A 27,499-nucleotide genomic window follows, 5' to 3' on the forward strand; every position below is an offset into this window, starting at 1 on the left:
GGTGTAAGACGGCTTATACCGATCAATCCAACAAACAATATTGCAATTTCCTAGTGCTCAAAGATAGCTGCTAAAAAGAAAACATGGCTGCTAAATAAACAGTACAAAGCATATGGTGGCATTATTGGGGTTTAGTGCTTCAATAATAGATAAGAAAAGGTAGATCAGATTGAACATTGGCTTTTGTCACTTGTCTTTAGTGTGAACGTCATCCCCATCGTCGTCTAAATTGTACTCCCAGTGTAGCACTATCCAATTGCTGCTGCGAAATATAATATAAATACCCATCTCATCCTTCTATGTCTATATCTTTGTTCTGCGGGTCTGTTTCCACTAAAACCAAAGTAAAAGCCTCAAATATCATTCATGGAAGTAGAAGCAGAAGCACAAGTTGTGATTGTAGGAGCTGGAATTGCTGGCCTTGCAACATCCTTAGGACTTCATAGGTTCTCTCTCTCTCTCTCTCTCTCTCTCTCTCATCTGTGCATGACTCTGTGCGTTTTAGCACTGCTAAAACAAGTTATGATTGTAAGTACGTAGTTCACTATGACTCTAAGCAGCAAGCAAAATTCAAATTTTATTGGCTGCTGGCTTGGCATCCGAAGCTTAGTGTTGGAATCATCAGATAGTTTGAGGACAACAGGGTTTGCATTCTCAACATGGACAAATGCATGGAAGGCATTAGATGCCCTTAGTATTGGTGATACTCTTCGCCGACAACATGAGACACTTCATGGGTACATTATGTCACCATTTTGGACAATTTGACATGTTATTGTGTCAAATTCTGTTTCAATGTTTGACCACTTTGGCAACACAGCAAAAAAATAAACTGAGTTAGATATACCCCTTTTGCTTGATAAATTTCTGGACAATTGCTGTGCGTGTGTATGTATAAATTTTTTTTTTCAGCTAGTAGTTACTTGCTTACGTGCACACATGAAACTGAGTGCAGAGTTTTGAATACAGGAATGTGACTTCCTCAACGATTTCTGGGCTTCCAATATTTGAAATGTCATTTAAGGCCAGGGGAAAAAAGTAAGTTTAACTGGAGAGCAGTTCCTCAATAGCTTATAATCCTCCAGTTGCTGCATCTCATTTTTGCATACTTTTCGACCCCCCAAATATTGTTTTCCAGTTTTTTTGATTTTTACCCTCTATTGAAAATCACTTATGACAAGACCATGAACATTCAGTTTGAGCATGCTCAGATGATTGAGTATTTGTGAGTTTAACTGATGTGCAGCGGACATCATGAAGTTCGATGTGTGAAAAGGAACTTCTTGTTGGAAGCTCTTGCAAATGAGCACCGTAGTGGCACCATCAGGTTCTCATCCAAGGTGGTTTCAATTGACGAATCGGGCTACTTTAAGCTGGTTCATCTTGCTGATGGAACCATCCTCAAAGCCAAGGTAGACTATAAAAGGGAACCTTCATCAAAGGAAATCATCTCATCATCAACGCAATCATCTGCTATCTCTCATCAAAGTCAACCTTGATCTTTGCCTTCCTGTCATAGCTGATCTGGATTGATTCTCTTCATCAATCCCATTGTATTTACCTTATCTAGACAACCTGGATTGATTCTCTACATCAATCCTGTTATATTTACCTTATTTAGATATTATCAATTTGTATATAATAGTCATTCCGTGTATCAATCATATATCAATGAAACATACTATTCATTCTTAATATCTTTATGGTATCACAGCCCTAAGGCTCCAACGAGCATCCTCTGTTCCTTTTTTTTTCCTTCCTCTTCCAGCAGTCTATACTCATGGCTCCTCAATCCTCTGATATATCCAGCCCAATCATCACCAACACCAACTCCAACACCATATCCTCCCTAATCACCATCAATGCTGCTGCACAACTTCCCGTCAAGCTTACCCCTACAAATTACCCATCTTGGCGTGCCCAGTTTAACGCCCTCCTTATTGGCTATGACCTCCTGGGCTATGTGGATGGTTCTTCTACATGCCCACCAGACACTCCAGCCGCGCCTCGCGCCCTTTGGATTCGTCAGGACCAGCTGCTCCTCCATGCCATTCTTGCATCCGTATCACCGCAAGTAATATCCCTTATTGCCTCCGCCAAGACCTCCAAGGAGGCGTGGGACAAACTGCTCCATCTCTATGCTAGCAAAGCACGTGCTCGTGTCCTTGGTCTCAAGAAACGCCTTACTCTTATGCGTCGTGAGGATAAGCCTGTCTCTCAGTATTTGCAAGATGTTAAGGTTATCGCCGATGAACTTGCCATCATCGATGTCCCCCTTTCTGATGATGATCTTCTCCTTTACATTCTCAATGGTGTTGGTTCTGAATTTAAGGAGATCGTTGCTGTTGTTCGTTCCCGTGACACCTCTATCTCATTCGAAAATCTTCATGATAAGTTGGTTGAACATGAAGCTGCCCTTACACGTGCCGACGCTCCAGTTACCACACCTGTCATCACTGCTAATGTCACTCAAAGCTCCCAGCGAGCCCCCACCAACCGTGGTTCTCGCTCCCACACCTACAATCACAATCGTGGTTCTTCTAGCTTCCGCAACAATTACCGTGGTTCCTCTGAATCCACCTCGCCCTCAACCACTGACAATGGTCGTCATTCAAACAACACTACTGGCACTGGTTATCGTGGCTATTGTCAATGGTGTGGTACACAAGGTCATAGTGCCAAACGTTGTCCCCAGCTTCAATCTGGCTCCCAAAGTCAGCCAGTGGTCAATTCTACCTACCATGGCCGCCACAATGCCTCTCCCACATGGTTGCTTGATTCCGGTGCTTCTCACCATGTTACCTCCAAAGTCACCAATCTCTCCGATGTCTCCACATATGCTGGCCCTGATGAAATAATTATTGGTAATGGTTCAGGTTTGGGTATAACTCATGTCGGTTCATCCTCTCTCACTACCCCCTCCTCCAAAACCTTTGCCTTATCTAATGTTCTTTGTGTTCCTTCCATTAAGCAAGATATTATTTCTATTTCCAAATTTAACAAACAAAATAATACGTCTATTGAACTTTTTCCTGATTTCTTTCATGTCAAGGATCTGAGCACGAGGGCGGTACTTCTTCAAGGCCCGAATAAGGACGATGTGTATGAGTGGTCCTCCCAATCCCTCCGTCAACCTCAGGCCATGGTGGGTGTGGTGGTCTCTCCAAATTTGTGGCACCGGCGTCTTGGTCACCCACATTCTAAAACTCTTCACCAAGTTCTTCGTTCCTCTTCCATTCATGTGTCCTCCAAATTTTCCGAGTCTCTTTGTCATTCATGTCAATGTAATAAAAGCCATAGGCTCCCATTTGGTACTTCTTCCCTTCAAAGCAATGGTCCGTTAGAGCTCCTTTATAGTGATGTTTGGGGCCCTGCCCCTTATTCTTCCATTGATGGCTTTTCCTACTATCTTATTTTTGTTGATCATTTTACCAAGTACATATGGCTATACCCTCTCAAAAAGAAATCAGATGTGTTTTCCACCTTCACCACCTTTAAAGCCCTTGTTGAAAATTATTTCAAAACTAAAATCATCACCTTATTTACTGATGGTGGAGGGGAATTTGTCAAACTCAAAAACTTTCTCTCTTCCGCTGGCATCTCTCATCTCATCACACCACCACATACTCCACAACACAATGGTGTTGCCGAACGACGGCATCGTCATGTTGTCGAAACCGGTCTCACCCTTCTTCATCAAGCCTCATTACCTCTTTCCTATTGGTCATATGCGTTTCAAACTGCTGTCTACCTCATAAATCGAATGCCCACTCCCATCCTTAAAAATGTCTCACCATATCAACAACTCTTTCATCAACAACCCAATTACTCACGTCTTCGTACCTTTGGATGTCTGTGTTTTCCATGGCTACGGCCTTACAAGTCCAACAAGTTACTTCCTCGTTCCCGCGCGTGTCTTTTTCTTGGTTACTCCTCCAATCAAAGTGCCTACAAATGTCTTGATCTCTCATCCAATAAACTTTTTATCTCTCGTCATGTCCAATTTGATGAGTCCACTTTCCCTCTTGCTAGTGCCCATAATTCCACTTCTTCTGTCCCCTCTCCTACTTCCACCTCTTGCTCCTCCTGTTACTCTTATTCCTTTCCAAGCAACCCCCATGCCACCACCATCGGCTATCACCTCCTCACCGACTGCACCATCCACATCGTCCTCCGCTGCCTCTTCGCCTTGGAGCAGCTCTGCCCCCCTCCGCACATACCACCTCCAGCCCCTACTGTCTCTCCAACTTCCGCCACAAAACCCACCCTCCTCTAACCCACCTCATACTACTCATACCCCTTCACAAACCATGACCCCAACCCATTTCCCTTCCAATCCAACCCCCACTGAACCAGAAACCCAACCTCCCACCATCCCCTATCCGTACCTACCTCGAAACCCAAATAGACTCGTTCTTACCTTCCCAGCCCCTGACCCATCGCCTCCCCCACCATCTTCTATCTCACAACCCTTGGTTCCCGATCACCAAATGGTGACGCGTGCCAAAGCCGGTATTAGCAAGCCCAATCCTCGGTATGCTTTAGTCGCCACCAAACATCTCATACCCTCATCCGTTGAACCGACATGTGTTTCTCAGGCCATTAAAGATCCACTTTGGCGAGCTGCCATGTCTACTGAGTTTAATGCGCTCATTAGCAATGGAACTTAGGAGCTTGTTCCATCTGACTCTACTCAGAATCTCATTGGTTGTAAATGGGTATTTCGTATCAAACGACACCCAGATGGCACTATTGACAGGTACAAGGCCCGTTTGGTCGCCAAGGGCTTTCATCAGCGCCCCGGCGTCGATTTCTCAGAAACTTTTAGTCCAGTGGTTAAGCCCACCACCATCCGTGTTGTGTTGCATCTTGCCTTGTCTCATGGCTGGCCTATTCGTCAGTTGGATGTCAACAATGCCTTTCTTCATGGCACACTTAGTGACACTGTTTATATGTCACAACCCCCAGGTTTTGTTGATACCAACCTCCCATCTCATGTTTGTAAACTCCGAAAGGCTCTTTATGGCCTTAAGCAGGCACCTCGGGCATGGTACAAGGAATTGAGCTCCTTCTTGCTCTCACAAGGCTTCCGCAATGCTACCTCTGATGCCTCCCTATTTATTTCTACCTTTGGTAGAAATGTCATTTATTTCTTGGTTTATGTTGATGACCTTATTGTTACTGGCAACAATTCTTCTCTTGTAATCCAGTTCATTGCCACATTGGCTCGCCGGTTCTCTGTCAAAGACTTGGGGTCTCTTCATTACTTCCTTGGTGTTGAGGTTATTCCCACCACGACTGGTCTCTTTCTCTCGCAACACCATTACATTCGTGATCTCCTACTCAAAGCAAAAATGGACGGTGCCAAGGAGGTCAGCACTCCATTATCTACTTCTGATAGTCTTGTGCTCAATGATGGGACTCCACCTACTGATGTTACTCGATTTCGTCAAATCATTGGTGGTCTTCAGTATCTCAACCTCACACGCCCTGACATCTCTTTTGCCGTTAATAAGCTCTCTCAATTCATGCATAAGCCTTCGGAGTCTCACTAGCAGGCCCTCAAGCGTCTCCTTCGTTACTTGAAGGGCACCTTATACTTTGGTCTTCATTTGTCTCGTCGCTCATCTCATCGTCTCTATGCTTTCTCTGATGCCGATTGGGCCGGCAATCTTGATGATCGTAAGTCCACTACTGCCTATGTTGTTTATCTTGGTGGCAATCTCATCTCTTGGAGCTCTCGCAAGCAACGCTCTGTGGCCCGCTCTTCCACTGAAGCTGAATATCGAGCCATTGCTACCACCACTGCCGAAATTGCATGGATTCAATCCTTGTTACGTGAACTTGGCATTTCCCTTTCCGGTCCACCGCTCATTTCATGTGACAACATTGGAGCCACATTCTACTGTGCTAATCCTGTTCTCCATTCTCGCATGAAACATATTGACATTGATTTTCAGTTTGTCCGGATCGCGTCAATAGTGGTCTTCTTCAAGTTTCACATGTTTCTACTGTTGACCAACTTGCCGACGCCCTCACCAAACCACTTCCACGTCTGTGTTTTCAGCTTCTCCGGTCCAAGATCGGTGTCTCCGATGGGACCACCGTCTTGCGGGGGCGTAAAAGGGAACCTTCATCAAAGGAAATCATCTCATCATCAACGCAATCATCTGCAATCTCTCATCAAAGTCAACCTTGATCTTTGCCTTCCTGTCATAGCTGATCTGGATTGATTCTCTTCATCAATCCCATTGTATTTACCTTATCTAGACAACCTGGATTGATTCTCTACATCAATCCTGTTATATTTACCTTATTTAGATATTATCAATTTGTATATAATAGTCATTCCGTGTATCAATCATATATCAATGAAACATACTATTCATTCTTAATATCTTTAGACTAATCAGATGAAAAGTTGATTGTTCAAATTTTAACACCTTTTCATATTTATAAATTTTAGCATCTGGTGCATAAGAACATCTCAACCTTGCTAGGGACTATCTGTTTGATATCTGCACATTGTACACCATTAACTACATGAAGTTCTTGTTGTTGAGAGAATGCAAAGCCTTGCCCTATTATATATAATGTCTTAGGCCACCTCTCCATCCACCGTTATCAATTGGTTTTAGGTTGGATATATGTTCTAATCCTTTCGGTTATAAGTATCTATATCTTTAATTTCTAATCACTCACCAAGGCCTTGATTGAATAGGACTTGGTTGGGTGTGATGGAGTGAACTCGGTGGTTGCGAAATGGCCTGGCTTCAAGCAGCGAGCATTTACAGGGAGATCTGCTATTAGAGGTCGTACCGACTTCAAGAGCCCTCATGGTTTTGATCCCATTTTCATGCAGTTCTTTGGGAATGGTATTAGATCTGGTGTCATCCCTTGTGATGGTAAAACTGCTTACTGGTATTACACTTGGGTTCCCTCCAGCCAAGGTAAGCCTTCCATACCAATTTTGGAACCTTTTCTTTTGCTTCCACTGAGACTTTTTCTTCCATATGCTTCAGAATCAATGGTTTTCAGCTCTCAATCACAATACAAATAACAAAACAACAGTGATAAACTGTTTCAAAATATGTTGCTCTTACAACTTGAAGTAAGTTTTGTTTTGTTTTTTTTTTTTGGTTTTTTTTTTTTTTTTTTGTGCGTTTCTTTACAGTTCAGATATGAATGTGTTTTTGCTGCTAGTAAATGCACCATCCAAAATATGTTTATGTCACATTTGTTTTGTTTTGTTTAGTCTTCATGTCTTGTAGAGAAAGAGCTAGAAGAGAACCCGGCTCAGCTGAAGCAACATATCTTAAGCAAGCTTGGAAAGACACCTGATAAAGTAAGAGCTGTCATAGAAAACACTGAGTTGGATGCTTTTATATCCTCACCATTGAGATATAGGCATCCATGGGAGCTTCTGTGGGGAAACATTAGCAAAGGCAATGTTTGTGTAGCCGGAGATGCACTGCACCCCATGACAGGACATTGGCCAAGGCGGCTGCTCTGCGTTAGAAGACGGCGTCGTATTGGCAAGGTGTCTTGGTGAGGCCTTGTTGAAGAGCTCAAGGCAAGGAATGGAAGATAAAAGTGAAGAAGGAATGCAGGAACATAAGAAGATTGAGGTGGGGGTTGAAAAAGTATGCCAATGAAAGGAAGTGGAGAAGCTTTGATCTGATTAGCACAGGTCATGTGGTTGGTTGTCTACAAGGGAGTGAGGGAAAAATTATGACATTCTGAACAAGTTCTTGGCTCCTTCCCTGGTTCTGCTGCTGTTGAAGAAGGCTGATTTTGATTGTGGGAAGCTAAGCATCTCTTAATGCAATGAGACACTAATTTTATTTCATAACAAAAAAATCTGGAAGCTTCTTGTAGCAACAAATAAGATATTAACATATACTTACTTGTGAACATGTTTCGTGAATGGTTTTCTGATTGACAAATATACTCTTATTTATATCATTATAAACAATTTTTCATAACATATTTAATTAGCAATAATAACTAATGGCGGTGCGAAAGTTTTATGTTAAAACCTGAACTTGTATATTTTCGAAAAATGAAACCTTTCTTAATGAAGCTAAATTTTGATAGTGTGATGCATAAAACGGTCAGAAATTTGAATATAGGAAATCAAGTGCATAGTATTCCGTGCATAAAATAAAAGAACTGTTAAAAATTCAAACACAGGACATGAAAGGCATGAATAGAGGCTCTAGCCAATCGATTCACAAGCGTGTTGCTTTGTTTCCTCCATCTTTTTTTTGGGTTACATTATTTCCTCCATCTTTGTGTTGTTTAAAAGGCTGTTTGGATTGGGCCTTGTGGTTTCTTGGGCCAATCCAACCTATGGCGCTACGTAAAGTGAACCTATCAGATTTTTTTTCTTTTAAAAAACAGAAAAAGCGACGCCGTATGAACTTCGGCCTTTCCCTTCATTTCCTCTCTCTCACTCTTCTTCGTTCTCTCCATCTCTCTTTCGCTTAAACTTGCAGGGGAGGAAACGTAGCAAAACCCTAGTTCCTCCATCGCCAATTCCGATCAGCACCGGGCTACAACCAAAATCAAGGTAATTTCGTCTTAATTACAAATCAATTTCAACTTTTTCGCTTTCATCTTCGTTCAGCATTTGATTATATTTTGTTCTCTGTAATCTGGGTACAGTCTCTTCAAGATGACTCAAGACGTGGAGATGAAAGAGGTCCCAGTGCCTTCTATTCCTTCTAATTCAGCTTCTTCTACTTCTCCTTCAACTCTTCATAGTAAGTTTTCCATCTACATTCATATATCCCTCTTCTATTAAAACCCTAATTTTCATTTTCCTACATTGTTTCTGAAGTTTAACTAAGTTAGTGGTACTTTATCAAATTGGTTATGCGGGATTTGACTTTAGATGTTCACTCTTTACTGGTTTTTTATAGATTTGAAGGAGATTGCTTCACTCCTTGAGACTGCTGCATATACTCGGGAGGTTCGGCGAATTGTGCGTGCCGTTAGGCTAACCATGGTGTTGAGGCGGAAGCTGAAGGTTTCTGTGCTCTCAGCGTTCCTCAATTTTGCCCTTTCGCCGGGATCTGAGGTTCACAGCCGGCTATCCTCGTATCTTCCAAGGGTGATTTTGGATCTACCTTATTGAATTTTGGATTTAACCTTGCATAGTCAATGTTCTTTTTTACTTTTGTGCACTGGGAATGTGAAACATTGGTTACACAGGACGATGAACATGACATGGACGTTGATACTGCAACATCTGCTACCCAAGTTTCCTCAAAGCATGCCTTACCAGAGCTAGAGATTTACTCCTACTTGCTTGTGCTCATTTTTCTGATTGATCAGAAAAAATACAATGAGGTGAAGCATTGTACTTGTCATTACATGTGGGTCTTATACTTAAATAAAATAAAATAAATTGAAGTTCTCATGTTTTGTAATAATGTTGCATTGCGGTTTTTTAGGCTAAAGCTTGTGCCTCGGCAAGCATTGCTCGAATTAAGAACCTCAATAGGAGAACCATCGATGTTCTGGCATCCAGACTATACTTCTATTACTCCCTTAGCTATGAACTGACTGGTGATCTTGCAGAGATTAGAGGGTGAGTTGTATGATATCACGATTTTAAAGATTCTTTTTAGTGAGTTGTGTTTGTCTGTGTGTTCTTTTGACGTAAGAATGTCTTTGTACTATGGAAAGGTCTGATTGAATTTTTTTAAAAATTTCACTTATTCCCTTAAAACTAATTTATTCAGTCATTCATTAACAGAAATCTCCTTAATCTTCACCGGATTGCAACTTTGCGCCATGATGAGCTGGGTCAGGTAAATCGTAATATTATGAGCAATTGTGTCTGTTTTACCGGTTTCTTACATGTGTAAAACAATGTGATGCAGGAAACACTTCTCAACCTTCTGCTTCGCAATTACCTCCACTATAACCTGTATGATCAGGCAGAGAAACTGAGGTCCAAGGCTCCTCGATTTGAGGCTCACTCAAACCAGCAGGTCATTCTTAATTATTTCACTCTACTAGCCATAAACTGTCTATCTAGGATCACCATCATGTGTGAATGTAGATGTATGGTCCATCCTTTTTTGGAAGGCTAAGTTATGTTCTTGCATGTATATAACCAACTTCTAGGCTTCTGTGTAGTCTATTGTAATGACTTGCTGGTCTATCTCATGTCTTTGCTTTCTTCAATTGTCAATATCATGCTTATTATCAATGGATTTTATTCCTACAACCTTTTTTGTTTCTTAATTTTTTTTTAAACATATTGTAATGATGCACTGGTCTATCTCGCATTTTGCATTCTTCCACTGCCAATCAACAACTGACTATCAAGGACTTCTCCTCAATGTTAGCATGTTGCAGTTCCTGTTCTCTTAGGAATAAGCAAAGTTTTAAGAGAACTTTAGTGATTTCTGTTCTCTTAGGAATAAATTATATTGTGTGAGCTTTGAGTCTATATTTCAGAATTTTTTTTCTTCTTTTGTTTCAATCTTAAGCCAGGACAGTCCCTTGGGATGTAAGTTGATTTACCACCATTTCTCATAGAGTCAAATTAGCTTGATCTAAAACAGTGTGGTAGGTAATCTATACGTGGCAAAAAAAAACATATATATTTCCTCAGTGGTGGTTCCTTTCTGTCCAATTATAGGATGCATATTCTGATTCTGACAATGTTCTCTTGCAGTTCTGCCGGTATCTCTTTTACCTAGGGAAGATCAGAACAATTCAGTTGGAGTACACCGATGCAAAGGAGTCCCTCCTTCAAGCTGCCAGGAAAGCCCCAATAGCTGCCCTTGGTTTTCGAATTCAATGCAATAAGTGGGCAATTATTGTACGCTTATTGCTTGGGGAAATCCCTGAGAGAACTGTGTTTATGCAAAAAGGCATGGAGAAGGCTTTGAGGCCGTACTTTGAGCTAACAAATGTAAGTCTGAAATTCTCAAACCTTGAACCCTGAACTTTACTTCTCCTGGAAAGAACAAGGGTTGACAAAGGAGGATTATTTTTATTGCCCATCTTTTCTAGTGAAAAGCCGAACTCAATTACTTAATTGTGTGGCTTTACTGTCTTACCAAGTTTGAGAGTAATGACTGTATTTTCTGCTGAATATCGGAGATAATAATGCAATATTTTATAACTTCTAGGATGAGGCTGGGATGGCCTTCTTGGAATCAGTAGGCCCCTGAGCCTTTTCTAACTGCTGGTTTTGATTGAGACAATTTTTGTTTTCAGGCTGTGAGAATTGGTGACTTGGAGCTGTTCAGAAATATTGCCGAGAAGTTCGCAAATATATTCAATTCAGACCGAACCCACAATTTGATTGTTAGGCTGCGACATAATGTCATAAGAACTGGGTTGCGTAACATTAGTATCTCTTATTCTCGTATTTCTCTGGTTGATGTTGCTAAAAAGTTGAGATTGGACTCTCCAAATCCTGTTGCTGATGCTGAAAGTATTGTTGCCAAGGCAATCCGTGATGGTGCAATTGATGCCACCCTGGACCATACAAATGGATGGATGGTGTCAAAGGAAACTGGGGATATCTACTCTACTAATGAGCCCCAAGCTGCATTTGACACAAGGATTGCGTTTTGCCTCAATTTGCATAATGACGCAGTTCGAGCACTTCGGTTCCCACCAAACTCTCACAAGGAGAAAGAAAGTGCTGAGAAGAGGAGGGAGAGACAACAACAGGAGCAAGAGCTTGCAAAGCATATAGCTGAGGAGGATGATGACGAGTTTTGAATCAGTTGTATACTGAGAGGGCATCTACTTGCCCTGTGAACGCTCTCAAAAAGCCGTGCATTGATATGCGTGTCAAGGATATTTTTAGCTTCCAGTCTTATTGACTTGGGATAGTGGATGTTTCCATTTGATGTTATAGATTTATTGTGTTGAGCCAGAGCGACATCTGTTGCGATCATATTTTGAGGCCTGCTTGTTTCTTTTTCTCAGATATGACAGGAACATAAAATATTTTACATTTTCACCAGACATTGAACATGTTATCAGGTTCCCTTAGGAGTGCCCTCATGCATGCTCTTTTGTTCGTTCTATGTTCTCTGTAATTTGACAATTGATGAATTGCATATTGCTAGCAAGCATGTTTGGTCATGGGTATGTTAGAAAATTCTATGGGAACTATGGAATTTGAATTTGATGCACGATGGAACTATAAACGATCCTTTTCATGCCAGGAGATTTAAAATATCCCCTACCCTTTTTCTCGGTACTCTGTTCAACTTGTTTTTGGGGCAGATGTTTTGTAACCCATTTTCTTTCCTTTTCATTTTTGATATGTGCGTTTAGGGATGGAAATATTATTTTCGTTTGTATGCCAATTTTTAAAGAAGGATGAAGAGAACTTGCCAAAAAGAGAAGAAAATGAAGAAAGCCTTAATCAAGGCAATACTTCTCAAGTCATTGCGATTTACAATCTCACATTATCAAAATTAATCTAGTTTTAAGTTGCACAAAAAAATGTTAACAGATATGACTCCCTGTGAATGATCAGAAGCATATCAAATCCTTACATCTCTGGCATTCACTGACCCAGCGGAGCCAAATTTTACAAACTTTACAATGTTTCTGATTGGAAAGGAAGAATCACGATATTGGTTCCATCTCTAGTAGGACCGAAGGGATGCAATCTCTAATTCTAATGTCTTTTGGGATACAAAACATATGAGCTTATGTAATTCCACTTCGTAGGTGAGAAAAGGCAATGAATTCCACCAGTTCGATAAAGACCGACTCTGAAGTTCAGTTGCACTCTAGTTGAGATCATTCACCCAGTTGAACTTAAGCCAAACGACTTAACGATGGTGCTCACCCTTTCTGCAAAAGTTTTTGAGGTTATCTTTTTACCTGGCTCATGAAATGGGTTTGAAATTGCATCCACATAAGCAGCATGAAATCTCCTGAAAAACTATACAACAAACGAACCAATCAGAGGGCTTATCTAAACTTGGTTGCATATATAGACCACAATCATAAAGAAAGCATTGTGGAAGGACAAGGAAGCAAAACGAATTTAGAAAAATGGAGCAATCCAAACAATTATAGCATGCTTACTTTCAAAAAATATAACATCTGCCCTACAGTTATCGAAATAAGAAAATCATGACGGGATTAAGCATTTCTTATCAAGGGATGCTTTAAATGCATGCAAATAGAACTCCTGCCTCAATATTATATCTAACTCATGCTCACGAAGGTTAAGCAAGGACAAAGGTCGATCAAGAGCTCTTTCAATCTTTCAAAATAGATTCTATCTCAATCACTCTAAGTTCACATTATATTAGATATTTTCAACTATCTAGTCAGGTTACTTTAGCACAAGGACTGGTTGCCATACCTGTTAGTTGCATCCTCATGGACTGGTTTTATGATTTTCAAGGTGGCATTTAAATCTTATTTAATTAATGCAATAAACAACTCTGTATAATGTAGCTGAAAGTAAAGGTATGCAGTTTTAGTTAAGCAGCATAACATCACTTCCTTTTCACATCACCAGACTGGAACAGAAGGATGAAATCTATAATATCTATTTGCCACTCAGATGACAAAACCAATCTTGCATTTGTGCTCAATGAAAAAGTGAAAAAGTAAAAAAGTAACATAACTCATCAGTCAACTCCCTTTAAATCTACACAATCCTCCTAAGCTCAAATGCCCTAAATAATATTCAGGGTTCCATTTCTTCCAATAAAACTTGCATCATTCGCTTCCTATTTTAAGTCATTTCCCCATAAAACAAAATAAATAAAACTTGTTTCAGAAGGATGCACATAAACTTAAGAACAACATTCAGATAATCAGCTAAGAAACCAATTTATGCTAGAAAACATCAGTTCACTAGGCTAATAACTTAAATATGATGTCGTAAAATCGATGAAATATTGCTGAGTAAATGCCGCATCATGTTTAATTTTTTGCATAATGAGTTCTTTAGGAAGGTCCAAAACTCAGAGCCATACTCACATTTCTAACATCTGCATCCTTGACATCAAGATCAGTAGTTACCAAGATAAACTTCACCTTCGTATTGGTTAAATAGCCATACCTGCAAACAATATCACCATGTAAGACCAACATAACGCAATATACTGGTACTAAAAAAAAAAAAAAGCAAAGACGAACAAAAGAAAAAAAAAAAAAAACTCACACTTTGTAATTTTCAGTTGGATAAAGCAGACCCAAGAATGTCTCATTCAAGGTCGGTCCAGCCTTTTTAGGATTGTTCACTGCAAAATCATACCCAAATTCACAAACATACTTGAATCCAAACTTCAATACGAAAACCCCAAACATCAAAATCCTAATTTTGAGCTGAATAAAGCAGACCCAAGAAAGTTTTTCATTCAGCAATATCATCATACACATATGATTTCAGTGTTTCGTGCATTTCAAAATCCTAAAAGCACCCAATTCATAACTATTTACCAGAACCCAGAACTGAAATTTTCAAAATGTGAAAGAGACCCAGATCCGAATTTTTTTTTTACCTCGCTCGTCGACGACATCGAGGGAGCAGTGCACGATGTGGTGGAGCTTGAGGGCGTCATCGGCGTCGGTGAAGCTTTGAATGTAGAGTGGGTTGTTCTGGTGGCCGACGACGGCGACGCAGACAATCATCTTCTCCGGTTCAGTTTTCCGTTTATTTGCTTCAGTGGTGGGAGCGATAAAATGCCGCGTTTCGACGTTGTCCCGGGCTGCGTTACGACGTCGTTGTGAATATATGAGTTGGTCGATCTACACCGTCTAAATCTACCCGGGCCTTTTAACTACATGTACCGCTCATGTTTTGGGCCTAGGCCTCAGGCCCATTGTTCTGCTTGATTTTTTGATTATTTTGCTTTGATGACATTTAATTATGTAGAAAATATAAGGGCTAACATCAAAACACCCACTCAATATGGGCCCGAATTTCAATTTCATCGATCTACTCTATATACTATGATTTTTAAATCTGACCAATTTAAAGCTTTATGTTAAATTGACCGTTTGATCAGACGTTAACTAATGACGTGTCCACTATGAATCCTATCATTTTGTCCCATAAATTATCATGTGAGTATAAAATTATCTCTATAATTTTTTTTTTGGTAAATTAAGGGCATGAGTGATAAATCAAGAGTAAAGTGGTTTTTTATCCCCAAAAAAATAGAGATTTGTTTTCCATTGATTTTGAGGATATCCTAAGTTCATATTTTATGGACGATTGTTGTATTATAACAAAAAATAATATGGTTGGGGATGATTTTAATGCAATTTCATATATACATTTATGAAACTTTTAAATAATAGCGAAAAATAAAAGCTTTTTTCACTCTAAATTTTGACTCTTTTTTTTTAGTACAAACAATAATATAAATTATAAGAGGAGGGGGGAAATGATTTCTCACACACACTATTAATGTGTCATGGGGGTTCAAACTTGAAATCACTAACCTGCAACTTAAGGCATTTTCATAAGAGTTTTTATCAATAATAGCCAAAATTTACACCCAAATTTCATAAATGTCAATTTTTATAAAAACTTTCAACTATAGCCAAAAATCGACTTAAATTGACACAAATACCCTCAAAATTAAAATATAATTACCCATAAAACCAACCTCTTCGCATTATCTATATTACTAAAACAACAAAACAAAAAGAGGAATTTTTTTCCACAAACGAAGACTAAAGTCCCAATTATGCTGCTTTTTAATTATCACCACAAACACAAACATAGAACCTCAAAGATTGACCATGAAGAAATTCAAAATCCCATTTTGTTTTTGCTCGACTTTTGTAGATCTAAAACTTCCCCTTTCTAATAATAAAAAACCTTCAACCAAAAACAATGGAACCCATATCAAGAGAAACACAGCAAAATCGCAACAATATTTGCCTTCTGTTGGTTTTTATGTTCCAAAAGAATACAAACACAATTCATTTTATTTAATTTAAGAGAGTGCAAGGGAGATATTATTATATTTATACAGTTTGAAATTAAAAGGAAAAATCACATACGACAATGCAGAAGCATTTTATTCAACATCAGATAAAGGATTAGAAAAATATGGTATTTTAGTTTTAGGGTGAGAGAAGAAAGAAAAGCGATTGAATTTGTCAAGTCCATCAAACTTGAAATAAAATTAGGGTTTTGAGTTTTTAAGTAGAGTTTAGGGTTCATCGCCATAACTGCCACCGTAGTTGTGAGTAAGCTTGGCCACCGTAGTTGTGAGTTATTTGATTTGTAAGTTTTTTGTTATTTGGTTTAATTTTGAGAGTATTTGTGTTAATTTAAATGGGTTTTTGGCTATATTTGAAAGTTTTTATAAAAACTGACATTTATAAAATTAGGGTATAAATTTTGGCTATTATTGATAAAAACTCTTTTCATAAGGTTATACCCGTTAGCTACTCCAAGAATTGAAATATGTTTGTCTAAGGATGACGTATTGACTTAAAACAGTCCATAGCTAACTTTGAAAGGCTTTATACTGCCTTGAGGGAAAAGGCTACCTTGCCTTGCCCTTAAAAACTCTAATCCCAATTTCCGGGGCCCAAGAAAGCACAATCTATTTCTTTGCTTAAAGTCTTTCACCTATAAATCATATTTAAAATCAATTAAGAATTTGAACAAATTTTAGGCTTGAACGAAAGGAACAATCAGAGTGAAAAAAAGGGCCAAATATACCACTTATACCCCCACTTTTGGAAGAAATTATAGAATACTACGGTATTACGATCACGTAGTACATTTTGTACCCATATTATAATATGAGTGGACGACGAAATTTATTTTCTCCCTTTTTGGAGAATAGTATCTATAAATATCTAACACGTGTACAAGACCATAATATCATAGTATTCTATAATCTCTTTATTTTTACAATATTAACTATTGGTTTGTTCCTCACATCCAATGGTGGCAAGTATTTATCTTTAAAATTTTAATTGAAAATATTTAGTGAATTTTTTTGCTCCTTTGTCAACTCATTGTTATATTGAATATAGAAACAATATATATAAATAGAGAATGAAAAATAAGTTCGAATCCCATTATACCACCTCTCTCAAATATTTTTATTTTTATTTTTTAAAATTAATCTTTGAGTGAACAGTAATTAAATATAATAATTATTTTTTAAATGGAAGGGCGTATCTAAAATCACCAACAATCAAATTACGAAACCACCCTTATGCCGCTTCCAGCTCCGCCCTCTGCATTATATTCTCCACGACAAATCACAATACCCTGGGAGCCCCTCTCCGTTCAAAAAATCACAAAGCTTTTTCTCTTCTCTGTTCGTCGTCTTCTTCTTCTTCCTTTATCAGACTCATCTCTGTTTTTCTCTGCTCAAACTCTCAGATTTTCATTAGGTAATTTTCGCATAACTCCTTCCTTCAATCCTCTAATTACATATAGCTCCAAGCTCCTTTTTTTGTATTTTTTGATTAATCGTTTTCCTTTTTATCAAGTGATTTCAATCTCGATTGGGTTGGATTGAAATCTATGATATATAAAAAATATGTAATCTAATGGAGACGTTATTGTATGCCGAATTTTGCTGATATGGTTTTTCCATTGTTTCTTTATATTTAAAATCGAGTGCTTGGCTCGTCTGCTAAATGTGAGCTGCTCGAGGGTTTCTTAGCTGCGATTTTATTGATAAGATTACTTTTTCTATTTATCCAATACCCACCCTCTATCTTATTGAATCCGGTTGGACCGTTGGGTTCCACGTTCATATCTGATGATTTTCACCTTTGGATGTGTTTGTAAATTTTTTTATAGCTTGACGTGATTTGATTTTGAGGTTAACTCTTCAGTTTCTTATGTTGGATGAAGATCAAGTATTTGCATCTATGTTTTTTCAATTATTTATTTTTGGGGTGAGACTTTTAGAAGTATTTTATTAGTATCCATCTGGGGCATAATCAATTAACAGGCATTAAGTGTTAATCTTTTGTACGTATATATTTTTTTTATGAAGAACTTAGAAAAGTAACTCAGTTTGCTGGTTAAGTAGTAATCCACATAACTCTTTATTTTCCCAGAAGCTTTATGAAGAGGGAAATCATATGAGTTTAGCTTTATGATTATTTAAGTACGAAAAATTTAGCAAGGTGTTTCCTCTCTCTTAAGAAGATGATAAATCTCAAATTTTTGTCGCTTTTTTGGTTATATCAGCTGGACAATAAGACCACATTTAGCGTGTGTTCTCAGATTTTTGGATGGGAACTAAGCAGCATGACTCCGTTTTTAAAGAGGATGTGCCCACTACTCTTGACCGTGATAATAATTCTTTGAGTCAGGTTGATTCTTCAACAAGTGCAGTTCTATCTGATCCAAATGTAAATAATGAAAGCAATGAAGTTAAAAAGTTGAGTGAGGTTGTCAGTAACATTAACAATACCCCATATATCTATAGGCAAGACGTTGTGAGGAGCAAGAGTGGTATGATTGGGATTGTGACTGAAGTTGCCGGTGATTCAGATTCTGATAGCAGCATCACTGATGATGAGGATGATGATGAAGATGACGACAACGATGATGATGATGATGATGGTGAAAATGAGGAAGAAGCTCGTAACGATAATACTACCCATGGGAATGGTGACAAGAACAAAAGTGGTGGTAATGATAAGAGCGGTCCCCTTCCTGCTGACCAGGTTCGAGTACTTTGGATTGATGAAACTGAGTCAACCCAAAATATTAGTGATTTATCAGTTGTTGATCGAGGATTCTTACATGGGGATTTTGTTGCTGCTGCTTCTGACCCAACTGGGCAAGTTGGTGTTGTGGTGGATGTCAATATCTCTGTTGATTTGTTAGCTCCTGATGGATCAGTCATAAAAGATGTATCATCTAACAACTTAAAACGTGTGAGGGAGTTCACTGTGGGTGATTATGTGGTCCTTGGTCCCTGGCTAGGTAGAATTGATGATGTTTATGATAATGTGACAGTTTTGTTTGATGATGGTTCTGTGTGTAAAGTTATGAGAGCAGAACCAATGGATCTCAAACCAGTTTCCAAAAATATGCTTGAAGATGTGCATTTCCCTTACTACCCAGGACAGCGTGTGAAGGCAAGGTCATCATCAGTTTTCAAGAATTCTAGGTGGCTATCTGGCTTGTGGAAACCTAATCGTCTGGAAGGTACTGTTACCAAGGTTACAGTTGCATCAGTATTAATCTATTGGATAGCCTCTGCTGGCTGTGGGCCAGATTCTTCTATTGCTCCTGCTAAAGAGCAGATTCCAAAGAACTTGAAACTGTTGTCTTGCTTTACACATGCAAATTGGCAATTGGGTGATTGGTGTCTTTTCCCCATCAGTGTCATCATCTTCCATTCCCTTAGACAAGGGTTTGTCAAAATTAGAACTTCATGATTCTGTAAACGGTGAGTTAGAATCTGCTCAAATAGGTAGTGGGTGCGATTCAGAAGAGAGTGCACTAGAAGAATCAAATCGAAATAATGAATCCATGGATCTTGATCCAGTGTCTGTATTAGATGGAAACAATGAAAATACTGGAATGAATACATCTATTGATTCTAGTTCCTGCTGTAGTTCATTGTCAGTTTCAAAGGAGCCTGTCAATGAAACTTGGCCTCTTCATCGCAAAAAGATCCGCAAAGTTGTGGTTAGGAGAGACAAGAAGGTGCGGAAGGAAGAAAGTTTTCAAAGATCCTTTTTGATTGTGAATACCAGGACAAAAGTTGATGTGGCATGGCAGGATGGTACAACAGAATGGAAGCTGGACTCAACAAATTTAATTCCACTTGATAGTCCTGGTGATCACGAATTTGTTGCTGAACAGTACGTGGTGGAGAAGGCATCTGATGATGGTGACGATGCTGGTGAAGATAGACGTGTTGGGCTTGTGAAAAGTGTCAATGCCAAGGAGCGAACAGCTTGTGTAAGGTGGTTAAAGCCAATTTCCAGGGCGGAAGATCCTAGAGAGTTTGACAAGGAGGAAGTTGTGAGTGTCTATGAGCTTGAGGGGCATCCGGATTATGATTACTGTTATGGGGATGTTGTTGTTAGACTGTTGCCAGTTTTTTTTTCTGCTCAAACTGCTTCAGGAACAGACTTTGATGAGGAACCAAAGCAGCAAGATATTCCAAGTGAGCTTAGATCTGCTTGTAAGAAAAAAGAAGATCCATCTAGCAATGAAGCTTGTGTGGACTTCTCAGATCTTTCTTGGGTTGGAAATATAACTGGTCTTCAGAATGGGGATATTGAAGTTACATGGGCTGATGGCATGGTGTCTACGGTATGTTCATTGCCTGATTTCAAATCATCACTTTTGTTTTCTTCATGATTTGTATGTCAATCTTAAACCTCAAACTCTGTAACTTAGACTTATCAGATTCACAACATCAGTACTATATACTCTCCTGTGTATAAAATGGTTCAATTTAAAAGGTTGAGGGTATCTGTTATTTGAATTGTTAAAGTTATGTTGATTAGGCCAAAGAAACTTGTGAAAGGGATGTAAACCTTGTGAAATAAACCTGTTTTCCAATAGAGTATGAGAGAAGAGTAGGAACTCATGGGAAATTTCTGATGGTAAGAATAGTATCGTTAGCTGTGTAAAACAAAATTAGGATCTTTTGAATATTTTGGGCTTGGATTATTACTTGAGAATTAAGAAATAAAAATGAAAATCTTGGTTCAAACTGCTCAACCTTGATGTGCGGCATAAGTATAAATAAGTTTGTGCTTGTTTTTTATATATATTCGTACTTAACATTTTATGGAAGAGTTCCAATTATTGTTGATTCAATTACTTGTTTCTTTGATTTGTTACTAGGTTGGACCTCAAGCAATTTATGTTGTTGGTCGAGCCGATGATGATGAGTCAATTGGTGCTGGGAGTGAGGTTAGTGATGCTGCTAGTTGGGAAACAGTGAATGATGATGAGATGCATGAACTATTTACCCCTGAGGGTACAGAAGAGGTTTGTTTCTGTTCGAAATAGTAGTATTTTTCACCAAATTTACAATCAGATGTCTGCCAGAAAAGTTACAACCAAATTTACAGAAGAGGTTTGTTTCTGTACAGATGTCTACAAAAAGAACTCTAATGTGTAGCACTCTCATATGGGGTTGAAATAGTTATTCAAGATGTAGTTTGCTCAACTGGGATAGAGGTTTTGACTTTTGACATTATTGTATTCTGGAAGATCATGACCTAGCATGTTTTATACCTTTGGACCAGTAGGCCTTATTGTTCTCCCTTCCCTTTAAAAACATGGGTACTTGAATTTATCTTTATTGTCTTTCAAAGCATTATTAAATTGACAGACTGGGTACTTGAACTCATCATATTGGGAGACTGATTCTTTTTTCGTATCTGCGAGTCTGACCATTAAAAGTTTGATTCCTCCACTAGATGAATTTATTCTTTTCCTTGATTATAATTGGATATTGAAGACCTTACATATACTCGATTATTTGTGTGATTTTTTATTGTTGAATAAGATGAGCAAGTTTTTGATGTTCAGGAAGTTGGGCTACAAAATGCCTTTGATATTAATACTGAACCAGAAGAGAGTGAAGAGAACAATTCTGGAATTAACCCAGCTTTGTCCGTCCCCTTGGCTGCACTTCGGTTCGTTACCAGACTTGCAACTGGTATATTCTCAAGGGGTCAAAAGAATTTGGATTCAATTTCTTTGGATGCTGATGGTGAAGGTGAATTTGAGCCTCGTGAAGTGGAAATTTCTCAGGGAAGAGATCATGGTGAAGATTCCAGCTCTCAAAAATCTAACGTGGTGGATACTTGTGGTGTGGAAATAAATAAGGGAGAAGAAGAAAAACATGTTTCCCCCCAGACTGCAGAAGTGTTGGATGCGGCAGAAATCCTATATAACTTGAGGACTGAAGAATCAGATGCTAAAGAATGTAGGAAGGATGATGCTTGCAGTTTCAAACGCTTTGATATAGCCAAAGACCCTTTGGACCATCATTTTCTTGGTGCAGCTGGGCAGGTATTTTTTCTATTTCAATTCCAACCCCAATGTCCCTTTGTGTATTAGCATTGTGGCAGGACTGTCAGTTAAATCTTGAAGGATTCCTCATTCAGCATGCATGGACATACTATAGATTAGTTATAATAAAGTATAAACTAGGAGTTTATCTTTAGGAAAAGAAAAGAAGGAAGGAAAATGATGTGTTTAGGATATTTCGATCTAATAATGAATTTGTCCATTTGATTTCCATTTTTCTTTTCCTGCTATATTTTTGATTTGACAATATGAAGATAAATGAACTCGAAGTTCTTATGTCAAGAGACTTGCCCGTCATTCTATACTGACCTTGTTAATTGGTTTAGTCATTTTATTTGCGTATTGGCCATATGTGGTTGTTGACCGGACTGCTCTTTATATTTTTAACCTGTTTTTCACATTAAATGTACTTACAGAATACCAGTGGAAGAAAGTGGTTAAAGAAGGTTCAGCAAGATTGGAGCATCCTTCAAAATAACCTTCCTGGTAAGAATTGGTGTCTTATTTTTATTCTCACTATCTGTCCCAGTTTAGCAACACTTGGTTTTAACAGTAAAATTTAAACAGATGGGATTTGCGTACGAGTTTATGAAGATCGAATGGATCTCTTGAGGGCAGTTATAGTTGGGGCTTATGGGACTCCTTACCAAGACGGCCTCTTCTTTTTTGATTTTCACCTCCCTCCAGAGTACCCTGATGTTCCTCCGGTTAGAACTACTATCTAATTTTTGTTAATCGTTGGTTAAGCTATAATTTATTTTTATCATTTAATTAGCCAATTTGTAACATTCTCTTTGGATTTGATGCAAAGAAAATGTCATTTCCTCTGGTTCTCTGAATAAATTTGTGATGTTACAGACAGCATACTATCATTCTGGTGGCTGGCGGATAAATCCAAATCTATATGAAGAAGGCAAGGTGTGCCTTAGTCTTTTAAATACTTGGACTGGCAGAGGAAATGAAGTATGGGATCCAAAGTCTTCTAGCATCCTTCAAGTGCTTGTTTCACTCCAGGGGTTGGTGCTAAATTCTAAGCCATATTTTAATGAAGCTGGCTACGACAAGCAGATTGGGACCGCTGAAGGAGAGAAAAATTCATTGTCCTACAATGAGAATACTTTCTTACTGAACTGCAAGACAATGATGTATCTTATGCGGAGGCCACCGAAGGTGATGTTTCATATTTCGAATATTCAATTTTCCATTATAAGATTCTATTCTCTTTATGCGTGTCATATATATAGTTTTCCGTTATCTTTGTTTCATTAAAATTTTCTTGGTGATAAGGATCCCATCCTCAGGTGGTCCCATATTAGTTGGATTTTACTCAATCGGTTCATAGAATTTTCTTTGTTGCGTGTCTGATCATATACATCCTACCCAGTTGTAGCTTTGGCTATGGCTCTGGGTCCCAGTCACCTATGTGTAAATCTACCATACTTTTAAATAGAAGATGATGGTGCAGTCTTATGTGAATTAGATTCGGTATTGAGTTGGGTGTGCACCTTGAAATAAGTGGTATGATACGAGCACTATGAATATACATGGTAGGAAAGGAAGTTTATATGCCTGCCATGGCATCATGTTAAGTTTATCATGTAAAATATTTCCACCAAACTATATCATGTATAAGTTATCACCAAACTATATCATGTAAATATTGAGCTTATTTGATGTTTGTTAATACTTGCTTGTTAAATACTTGGAGACCACTCTTCATGTTCTTCTTGTGCTGACTCTCAGTAAAGGCTGGATCCATTGTTTAGCAGTATTATTCACATTTCAATGTCATGTACAGGATTTTGAAGAGCTTGTCAAAGATCATTTCAGGATGCAGGGTTATTATATCTTGAAGGCCTGTGATGCATATATGAAAGGGAATTTGATTGGCTCTCTCACTAAAGACGCCTCTGCTGTTAAGAGCGATGTAAATTCGACCTCGGTTGGTTTCAAGTTGATGTTAGCTAAGATTGTGCCAAAGCTCTTCTTGGCTTTGAGTGAGGTTGGAGCAAATTGTCATGAATTTAAGCATCTGCAACAATCATAGCATAGGTTTGAAGATGCAATTTGCCACTGGATCCGTCAAGCCAACAAGGTCAATCTGTTTTGATTCATTGTTGTTTCCTAAACAATTGAGATACTTGTCAATGTAAAGGTTTTCACATTCTATTAGATTTCAATTTTTTTCTTTTCTTTTACTCTCAATAGAAATTGAAAGCCTTGTCTATTTTAGGCTGTGGGGATTTGCTATAGCAAAGTTGCTGGCTGGCACTCTCGGTTTTTGGTAAACGGTAATTTTCTACGAGGAGCAAAATTGGCTGCTAGCCTTTGTTGACATAACTTTTGGTACGTTTTTGTACGGGGATTTCTGCGATTGCAAAAGCTTTACCTTTTGTCTGCTCATTTGTTCAGGATTTCAATGGATTGTATTGAATTTAAAAAAAATAAATGGCTTCAAATAATTATATATAATTTACCATGTGAAATGGCTTCTCATACTTCAATTCCTTAGCTCACTTGTTTATTTTGAGTCATTACAGAAAAACCAAAATACATCTCTTCTAGGCATCACCAGCTGTGTGTTCTATTCAATATTCAAGAATTTTGAACAAACTTTTTTTAAAGAATGCTTTCTTAGTCCTTGTAGAAATCAAACTTTTTGATGACCTTTTTCGGAGGGGCGATAGTATACTAAACTCACTGTCACACACTATATGAATGCTAGGACTTGAATCCAGAACTTTTCTTGGAGGAGCAATTACTCCAAACCACTACACTAGTGGGTCCTTTGAGGCTGGACTTGAGTTACATTTGCCATTTTATACCTGAATCATTTCAATTAATCCATTGAGCTTCAGCTTTAAACTTTTCGTTTTTACCATGTAGTGCATCTATTTGCAGATAGTGTCAATTTAAAATCCACCTCGTTGGAAAGGGAACTCGAAAGGTGCTTTTCCACTTTACAATAAGACATGTTTATCATGTAGCCTTGACCAGTTCCATAATTGTAATCATAAACCAGACAATTTGCCCAGTGTCCATTCACTAATTTTACCAAATAGACGTCGAGCCTTGTAGCATGAACTTGTAATTATGTATGACATCAAAGTGATTGGTTATCTATACTGTTGTATTAGAGCGGCTTCCAGTACGGTGTGTACCCAATGTGCAGCAAAGTTTGAGTATTTGAACGTGTAACATGTACATTATTAATAAGAACAAAATAAGTTCAATATCACACATCCAAATCTAGTTTAAAAAATAATAATAGTGGGATTGGAGAACCCATTTTTAGCAATAACATAATTCTCTTCTCACTGGTTTGGAACAGGTGCATTGTTCCCCTGCAAAGCTTAAACTGAATCTACTTTCACTACTCTCTGCAAACCGGTGGATTCCACGTGTTGTCGTCATCGATAATTACTAAAACTTCCATGGCTGTTATGGTCCCAGTGCTCCTTCCCCTGATATGCCACAAGAAAGATAGAAGAGTTTCATGCTAAAGCACCCCAGCAAGCAAGATTGCATCTGCATTGCTATATATTAATTGCAAGGTTAGGTTTTGTGGTTTCTGATTTTAAAGATAGTAAAGGCCTTTGTGCAGGAGCATAGCTTGCACAAACATCAAGTTATCAAAGCAAGTGAAATTTACACACACGGAAATGTATCTTTTTCAAGCTTTATACAGTACAAGAATGTAGATGTGAAATTTTGATTTCATGAACTTCTAAGAATTTCTCTAAAATCAAGTGACAACAAGATGAACACCAATACCATTACAAATTCCATCACGTCAGAGATGATGTCTTCTAGAAATAAGCATCCATGCCCAAGCATATCATCTTCATCTTTTAACTCAAGGTTTCTATGTGTTTTTATATACCCCCGATTACAGACTTTCTAATGCTAATAAAATTTTTTGAACCCTTAAGGATTCAGATAAACTAGATTATCAGCACCTGAAATTCAGCATTAGCTAGCTAAAAAGCTTATGTATGCAATACTATACAACTTTCAACAGAGACAAATAACTTAACACTGAGATGCTACACCGATTGATCCTCTGACTGATTTATCACTCTTAAACACTACGCAGTTCAATATTAACAATCATAACTCATTCATCTCCATTTGGATCTAGAAGAAGACAGAGGAAATAAAATTTGGTCATACTATTTGTGTTCTTTGTTTTTCCCAAGAAGTTAAACTTTGAACCAACCAGACAGTATTATTCACGAAAAAGTATAATGCGATACTTCGTCTTAAACTTCAAAGAGTTCATCTAATACCCGGATTTTTTCAGCACAAAACCCAAATCATGTTCTCAGAAAAAGTTGTTCACCCAATTCTAAAACAATTAAACATTCTTGATTTCGTCCAAAAAAAAAACATTCTTGATCAAGCTCTCACCTTTTCAAAATATTGCTTTTAATTTAGTCCATTCTAATCAAAGTATATTATAACCAGTTGCTCAACTTCAAATATCATCCAAGTTCCATATTCATAACATTGCTAAATCAAAAATCCACCATCAAATTCAACCCATGAATCCAAGTAGAGAAAATACAAATACCATGTAGCTGAACAGCATTCACTAGCCATTTTCTATGTTTATTTTCATCCCAATAAACATCACGGGAACTGGAAAAAAAAACTAAGGATAAACAAGTACCAGCAAAGGATGTTCATAGACCACCGGTCTTGATGAACCTTCTCCGAGCCAAAAACCTCGACAACGGAGGTGTAAGCGCCAGAGTAATCGGAACCCGAAGGGGAAACAGAGCCTTGTTACAGAGCACAGCCAATGCCAGTGCCCCACCAGTTGAAGCCGCGAGCTCAGCCGTCCGATTCCTCTTCTTTTCCTCAATCACAACCGTTGATGGGCCAATTTCGGAGGTGGGTCTGTCGCGAAACACCGACCCATCGGAGATTTCGGGTGGGTTTTGGGCGCTTTCGTCTTTGGAGGAGACGCTTCCCATGTGAAGCTTGTCGAGCAGCAACTCCACGTCGAGGTTGTTGTTGATGGCTACGTAGAGGCCTGTAATTGAGGCAGCTGAGACTGAGAAATGGACCCCAAGTGCCACCTTGCCGTACTTCTTCAGGAGCTCTTTGAATCGGCCAGCGCTGAGGATGGAAGCCATTGATGGACGAAAAAAAGTTGAGATTTTGGGGAGTCGGTGAGGTTTTTTTGAGAGAATGCTAGGGTTTTTGTGGACTTTAAGGTAAACTGGGTTACTGGGTTTCTTATAATTTTTTGTCAGTTTGATCCTTCTTTTCGTACAAGAAACATGAATAACTTGGTTATGGGGTCAAAGACTCAGCCATTCAAGTGGTTATTGGAGCTCCAAGTGGTTGCTCTTGGGCCTCATTCTACCTTGGTTCTTTTTTTTTTTAATCTTTTGGGCCATAATTGGTTAAGGACTACAAGTGGGAGGCCCATGATTGAAGATTGAAGCTTCAATTATATATATATATATA

The 27,499-nt window shown here is 38.5% G+C and overlaps 4 protein-coding genes and 1 pseudogene across 6 annotated transcripts; 3 read left to right on the plus strand and 2 right to left on the minus strand.

Moving 5' to 3' along the window:
- The first annotated feature begins 101 nt into the window (after positions 1 to 101).
- LOC103334917 (monooxygenase 2-like) lies at positions 102 to 7,944 on the plus strand (annotated as a pseudogene). The gene is made up of 6 exons (XR_016128209.1): positions 102 to 445; positions 590 to 737; positions 970 to 1,038; positions 1,247 to 1,412; positions 6,722 to 6,950; positions 7,272 to 7,944. The product of XR_016128209.1 is annotated as a monooxygenase 2-like (transcript).
- Positions 7,945 to 8,402: 458 nt separating this feature from the next.
- On the plus strand, positions 8,403 to 12,123 carry LOC103334846 (putative 26S proteasome non-ATPase regulatory subunit 3). The gene is made up of 9 exons (XM_008237823.2): positions 8,403 to 8,572; positions 8,668 to 8,765; positions 8,925 to 9,115; positions 9,217 to 9,354; positions 9,459 to 9,595; positions 9,764 to 9,818; positions 9,891 to 10,001; positions 10,694 to 10,933; positions 11,242 to 12,123. Exons 2-9 carry the CDS (start codon positions 8,678 to 8,680, stop codon positions 11,752 to 11,754), a joined length of 1,473 nt encoding a protein of 490 aa, XP_008236045.1. The 5' UTR covers positions 8,403 to 8,572; positions 8,668 to 8,677; the 3' UTR covers positions 11,755 to 12,123.
- A 329-nt stretch (positions 12,124 to 12,452) lies between these two features.
- Positions 12,453 to 14,763, minus strand: LOC103334845 (SNARE-like superfamily protein). The gene is made up of 4 exons (XM_008237822.2): positions 14,517 to 14,763; positions 14,177 to 14,255; positions 13,993 to 14,074; positions 12,453 to 12,937 (listed from the first exon to the last, which is right to left on the minus strand). The coding sequence occupies exons 1-4, from the start codon at positions 14,644 to 14,646 to the stop codon at positions 12,797 to 12,799; spliced, it is 432 nt and encodes a 143-aa protein (XP_008236044.1). The 5' UTR covers positions 14,647 to 14,763; the 3' UTR covers positions 12,453 to 12,796.
- Positions 14,764 to 17,257: 2,494 nt separating this feature from the next.
- Positions 17,258 to 24,361, plus strand: UBC23 (ubiquitin-conjugating enzyme 23). Its single transcript, XM_089054653.1, is given in 9 exon segments — positions 17,258 to 17,385; positions 18,233 to 19,337; positions 19,339 to 20,284; positions 20,825 to 20,971; positions 21,518 to 22,003; positions 22,438 to 22,507; positions 22,589 to 22,728; positions 22,880 to 23,191; positions 23,820 to 24,361. Coding segments are annotated over 8 exon segments (3,447 nt in total). The 5' UTR covers positions 17,258 to 17,385; positions 18,233 to 18,240; the 3' UTR covers positions 24,069 to 24,361.
- Positions 24,362 to 25,188: 827 nt separating this feature from the next.
- Positions 25,189 to 27,321, minus strand: LOC103334843 (transmembrane protein, putative (DUF1279)). Of its 2 annotated transcripts, none has more exons than XM_008237818.3 (2): positions 26,694 to 27,321; positions 25,189 to 25,485 (listed from the first exon to the last, which is right to left on the minus strand). In XM_008237818.3, exon 1 carries the CDS (start codon positions 27,160 to 27,162, stop codon positions 26,707 to 26,709), a length of 456 nt encoding a protein of 151 aa, XP_008236040.1. In that variant the 5' UTR covers positions 27,163 to 27,321; the 3' UTR covers positions 25,189 to 25,485; positions 26,694 to 26,706. The 2 variants fall into 2 exon arrangements, with proteins under 2 accessions (XP_008236040.1, XP_088910780.1); XM_089054654.1 differs by having other exon boundaries at positions 25,189 to 25,557.
- Between the last annotated feature and the right edge of the window lie 178 nt (positions 27,322 to 27,499).

This window comes from Prunus mume, linkage group LG6 (assembly GCF_029339155.1).
Source record: "Prunus mume cultivar Tortuosa linkage group LG6, ASM2933915v1, whole genome shotgun sequence".
Lineage (NCBI taxonomy): Eukaryota > Viridiplantae > Streptophyta > Magnoliopsida > Rosales > Rosaceae > Prunus > Prunus mume.

What these genes read in the sequence shown, in the direction of transcription:
- LOC103334846 (XM_008237823.2), top strand. Translation starts at nt 8,678, where the DNA reads ATGACTCAAGACGTGGAGATGAAAGAGGTCCCAGTGCCTTCTATTCCT. An exon ending in ATCAGAAAAAATACAATGAG is followed by an intron (nt 9,355 to 9,458) that starts GTGAAGCATTGT and finishes GCGGTTTTTTAG; the next exon opens with GCTAAAGCTTGTGCCTCGGC. An exon ending in CGTACTTTGAGCTAACAAAT is followed by an intron (nt 10,934 to 11,241) that starts GTAAGTCTGAAA and finishes TTTTGTTTTCAG; the next exon opens with GCTGTGAGAATTGGTGACTT.
- LOC103334845 (XM_008237822.2), bottom strand. Translation starts at nt 14,646, where the DNA reads ATGATTGTCTGCGTCGCCGTCGTCGGCCACCAGAACAACCCACTCTAC. An exon ending in CCAACTGAAAATTACAAAGT is followed by an intron (nt 14,075 to 14,176) that starts GTGAGTTTTTTT and finishes TATTGTTTGCAG; the next exon opens with GTATGGCTATTTAACCAATA. An exon ending in AGGATGCAGATGTTAGAAAT is followed by an intron (nt 12,938 to 13,992) that starts GTGAGTATGGCT and finishes TTTGTTGTATAG; the next exon opens with TTTTTCAGGAGATTTCATGC.
- LOC103334843 (XM_008237818.3), bottom strand. Translation starts at nt 27,162, where the DNA reads ATGGCTTCCATCCTCAGCGCTGGCCGATTCAAAGAGCTCCTGAAGAAG.